Genomic DNA, 4,493 nt, shown 5'->3' on the forward strand with positions numbered 1-4,493 from the left:
CCTCATCATAGAGTCTGGGGTCCGAGTGATGAACCAAGGGCTGGGATGCCTCAGCAGACTGCACTTTTGGCTTCCAGTTAATCAGGGTGGTGAGATGGAAATTTACATTTGGTGCTGGCTTGGTGTAATCTAATGAATAACCACCAGTCTGGGGTGAGTCTGCCCAATTCCTCAGCACTTTAGCCTGGGGGGAGGGAGAGCTCAGTGGTTTAAGCATTGGCCTGCTAAATCTAAGGTTGTGAGATCAATCCTTGAGGGGGTCACTTAGGAATCTGGGGCAAAAATCTGCCTAGAGCTTGTTGCTGCTTCAAGCAGCAGGTTGGTCTTGATACTGCCTGAGGTCCCTTCTAACCCTGATATTCCATAAATCTGGCATCCTCGTCAGTGTCCCACAGAATTCAGTGTTGATTGGTGAGTTACAGATTATTGCTCCTTACTCCCAAGAGGTATCCCCCTTTTATAGATGGATACCGAGGCAGCAGGAAGGGAAGTGTCTGTCGTCATGTCGAACATAGGTCATGAGTCCCTAGGTGACAATCCCTAGCTTAGTCTCTCTCAGACCTGGCTTGTACGGTCCATGCAGCAGCACAGAGGCATCGAGCTCTCTCTCCATTGGTTTCTCTAGTGCTGGGGATCTCCACTGATTGCAGTGGGGCTGCTCCCACTTAAATGAGATGAGGATTTGGCCCAAGACATTTAACTAGAGATAAAGCATCTGCAGAGACCAAGAAACCTGGCATGAGGGGTCCCAGCTCAGCCACGGATATACTGGGTGACCTTGGGTACAGGTTCTCTGTGCAGATTATTATTCATTATTTCTAGTGTGTTGCTCTCAAAAAGTCCTAATCAGGGCCTCCAAGTCACAGGCTTCACTGATTTGGCTCCTTGCAGCACAGCATTGGGCTCTATGCACTGTGCCGAGTTCCAGGCAGCGTGTGGTCCCTGGTAAACAAGCAAGAGGGGTCAGTCCTGGGGCCAGTTTTGTTCAACATCTTTATTAATGATCTGGATGATGAGATTAATTGCACCCTCAGCAAGTTTGCAGATGACACTAAAGTGGAGAGAGGGAGATATGCTGGAGAGAAGGGACAGGGTCCAGAGTGACCTAGACAAATTCGAGGACTGGGCCAAAAGAAATCTGGTGAGGTTCAACAAGGACAAGTGCAGAGTCCTGCACTTAGGACAGAAGAATCCCATGCACTGCTACAGGCTGGGGACTGGCTGGCTAAGCGGCAGTTCTGCAGAAAAGGACCTGGGGATGACAGTGAACGAGAAGCTGGATATGAGTCAGCAGTGTGCCCTTGTTGCCAAGAAGGTTAATGGCATATTGGGCTGCAGTAGTAGGATCATTGCCAGCAGATCAAGGGAAGTGATTATTCCCCTCTATTCAGCACTGGTGAGGCCACACCTAGCGTATTGCATCCAGTTTTGGTCCCCCCAATATAGAAGGGATGTGGAGAAATTGGAGACAGTCCAGCGGAGGGCAACAAAAATGATTAGGGGGCTGGGGCACATGACTTATGAGGAGAGGCTGAGGGAACTGGGATTGTTTAGTCTGCAGAAGAGAAGAGTGAGGGGGGATTTGATAGCTGCTTTCAACTACCTGAAGGGGGGTTCCAAAGAGGATGGAGCTCGGCTGTTCTCAGTGGTGGAAGATTACAGAACAAGGAGCAATGGTCTCAAGTTGCAGTGGGGGAGGTCTAGGTTGGATATTAGGAAACACTATTTCACTAGGAGGGTGGTGAAGCACTGGAATGGGTTATCTAGGGAGGTGCTGGAATTTCCATCCTTCAAGGTTGTTAAGGCCCAGCGTGACAAAGCCCTGGGTGGGATGATTTAGTTGGTGTTGGGCTTGCTTTGGACTAGATGACCCGCTGAGGTCTCTTCCAACCCTAATATTCTATGATTCTATGATTTTAAGAGAAAGCTGAAAACTGAGCTGTTTGGAAACCTGTTTTTATGGCTGTAGTTTTTAACGGTTTATTTAATAAATTCTTCCTGTTTAAGAAGGACTGAAACTCCACTGATCACGACACACAAATAGTCTCACTGCATGTAACACAACCCAGGGGAGCAATGCCAGTTCATGGCCAGAGCAATGGTGCTGGGCGGGTGTGGGGGAGTCAGGACTCCCAGTTCCTATTCTCAGCTCTGCCACTGTCTCATTGTGTGGCCTTGGGCAAATCACTTTACCTCTGCGTGGCTCAGTCCATGGATAACATGAGGATAACGCTGCCTAGCAGCCTAGCTAAAGAGCTTCTAGACGTCGTGATCAAAAGCATCACGCAGAGGGTATGTCAGACTTAGCTTCACTGTTCAGCTTCAGCCCCTGGGCAATGGGTGCCCTGTAGTTCTAGATAAGATGCCATTTTTATGAGTAAATACCTGGCTAATGGTAGTTGTGCCAATTATCTCCCTCCCTGTGGGCACCGAAGCCATCCCAGACTCTGTCCAGAATCCCACCTTCCCAGCTAATGCAGGGGACCATCCTTCCGCCTCCCTCAGCTGTTGTCCTCCTAGCTTCAAAGCTGATCCCTGGCACTGCCCCGGAGGCCTGGATTAGGACAAATGTCTCCCAGCCAATCCTCATTGCAGGGACCCTGCCTGCTACAGGCTCCCAGTTGGGAGGAACAAAAGGGAACCAAAAGCTAAAGAAATAAACCACACAAGGGTCTCTGCCCTCAGGACTTTGTAGCTGAGCTTTAGGGCCCAGAAGTTCACCTGCCTGCAACACAACCGTGGTTCCAGCCCCCAGCTTCTTTTACACAGCTTCCTGGCTTCCCTCTCCGCTTCTCATCCCCCTGTCAGCCCCAGCACTGCGTCCCTGCAGCAGTTCCGGTCCCAGCCCTGAAGCAGAGGGAATGCATCTGGGTGAGGAGGGAGGTCGAGATGATCCAGAAAGTTGATGGGGTTGGGGAGGAAAGGAGCAAGAAACAGGGCTGTGACTCTGGGGAAAGGGGCAGAACAGAGTTGGGGCCGTGGGGGAAGAGGTGGAGAAGGGAGCGGGGCCTTGTGGGAATACTTGGGACAGGAGGAGGGGCCTTGTGGAAAGAGGTGGGGCCGGGGCAGGAGCTTGGGGAATAGGCAGGGAAGGGCACATAGTCTCAGTGGTCCAGTTACCAGCAATTAGAATGGTGCCAATCCTGTAAATCACTGAGTTGTACACATGCCTATTCCTCAGTTTGTCAGGCTAACACAGCACAGTAAGGCCAGGAAAGGGATTAATATCACTGTGACTGTCCTGTCAGTGATTCAGGGAAGTGGGGCACCAGGTCAACAGGCACAGAGCTCGGTCTGAGAGCCAGAGCACCAGGAGAAAAGTTTAGGTACCTTTATGAGTGAAGAGCCGGAGCAGCCTGCCCCGGATCTGTTTGGTCCTCACCCCGTAGATGACGGGATTTAGCACAGGGGGCATCAAGAGGTACACACTGGCAATGAGAATGTGGAAATGCCGAGGCACATTCTGGCCAAACCGGTATGTGAGGGAGGAGAAGAGACCTGGGATGTAAAAGGCTAAAATAACAAAGAGGTGGGAGCTGCAGGTCCCAAAAATCTTGAGCCGGGCGTCCTTTGTGGGGAGGCTGAAGATGGCCCTGAGGATTTGGGTATAGGACACGGTGATAAAAATCACATCCAGACCCCTGACACAGAATAGTACGAAGAGGCCATAGTAACTACTGACACGGGTGTCGGCGCAGGCCAGATTCACCACGGCTATGTGTACACAGTATGGTTGGGGGATGATGTTGGTTCTGCAATATGGCCACTGCCTCGCCAGGATGAGAATGGGCAATGTTACCACACAGCCACGCAGCACCACGGCCAGGCCGATCTTGGTCACAACGGGGTTTGTCAGGATGGTGGAATATCTCAGAGGATCACAGATGGCCACGTAGCGATCCAGAGCCATGGCTACGAGGATCCCAGACTCGATCTCTAAGAAGCAGTGAATGAAGTACATCTGGGTGAGGCAGGCACTGAAATGGATCTCCCTGGAATTGAACCAGAAGATGCTCAGCGATTTGGGCAGGGTAGATGTAGTCAGGACCAGGTCGGTGATGGCCAGCATGCAGAGGAAATAGTACATGGGCTCATGGAGGCTCTGCTCCATCTTCACGACGAACAGGATGGTGAAGTTCCCCAAGACGGCTATGGCGTACACGGTGCAGAAGGGGATGGAGATCCAGACATGGGCTGCCTCCAGGCCAGGAATACCCTGCAGGATGAAGGTGGAGGGGTTGGTGAAGTCAGTTGTGTTGGAATCTGACATGGAGTAGGGGAGAAGGCGTCCAACTCTGAGACAGAACAGTGTCTCCTTCATGTACCGTACGTTCCCCTGACTTCCTGTATGTGCCCAGGATCTAGGGTGATGGTTGCAGTACAAATGCCTGAATGGAGACACAATGTTAATTTGAGACACTAAATGTACTACTGGTGTCTGTTCTAATGGGTGAAGCAGATTGGTAGCTCTTCGCACCCTGAAAAATGACATT

General features: G+C 51.1%; 1 protein-coding gene across 1 annotated transcript; it reads right to left on the reverse strand.

Moving 5' to 3' along the window:
* Positions 1-3,322: 3,322 nt before the first annotated feature.
* Positions 3,323-4,270, reverse strand: LOC123362406 (olfactory receptor 52R1-like). The gene has a single exon (XM_045002737.1). It carries the CDS (start codon positions 4,268-4,270, stop codon positions 3,323-3,325), a length of 948 nt encoding a protein of 315 aa, XP_044858672.1.
* Positions 4,271-4,493: the final 223 nt, after the last annotated feature.

The sequence above is a fragment of the Mauremys mutica genome, chromosome 1, assembly GCF_020497125.1.
Source record: "Mauremys mutica isolate MM-2020 ecotype Southern chromosome 1, ASM2049712v1, whole genome shotgun sequence".
In the NCBI taxonomy this organism is placed as follows: domain Eukaryota; kingdom Metazoa; phylum Chordata; order Testudines; family Geoemydidae; genus Mauremys; species Mauremys mutica.